This window comes from Penaeus monodon, chromosome 23 (genome assembly GCF_015228065.2).
Source record: "Penaeus monodon isolate SGIC_2016 chromosome 23, NSTDA_Pmon_1, whole genome shotgun sequence".
NCBI lineage: Eukaryota > Metazoa > Arthropoda > Malacostraca > Decapoda > Penaeidae > Penaeus > Penaeus monodon.
This window is the reverse complement of record NC_051408.1, coordinates 2,232,066-2,232,347: the sequence shown is the minus strand read 5'-3', so window position 1 is coordinate 2,232,347 and position 282 is coordinate 2,232,066. Positions and strand designations below refer to the sequence as shown.

At 51.1% G+C, this 282-nt stretch overlaps 1 protein-coding gene across 1 annotated transcript in view; it reads right to left on the bottom strand.

The window, feature by feature from the left end:
- The window catches only part of LOC119587714 (leucine--tRNA ligase, cytoplasmic-like), a 7,029-nt gene that overhangs the window by 4,188 nt on the left and 2,559 nt on the right, over positions 1 to 282 (bottom strand). The window contains 1 exon segment of the mRNA XM_037936397.1: positions 52 to 243. Within this exon segment, the coding sequence (XP_037792325.1) occupies positions 52 to 243 (192 nt within the window).

The following is a 282-nucleotide window of genomic DNA, read 5'->3' as shown; positions in this document are numbered from 1 at the left end:
GCACTCATGCAATCAATCCAAGTACAAAGACAGTAGATGCCATACACCTACCTCACACTTCGAGAGGGAGAAAGTGTGGCCCAAATGCAGTCGGCCGTTCATATACGGGTAAGGGAAAGTCACCAGGTACTTCTCGTCTGGGGTTCCTGCCGGAGCATCTTCCTCGAAGATCTTTTCCTTGTCCCATAGTGCCTGTGCCGATGCCTCGATGCTCAGCAGGTCCTCCAGCTTTCTCCGAGACATCTGGAATGGTGATGAGACAGTGCATGAGATTTCCTTCAT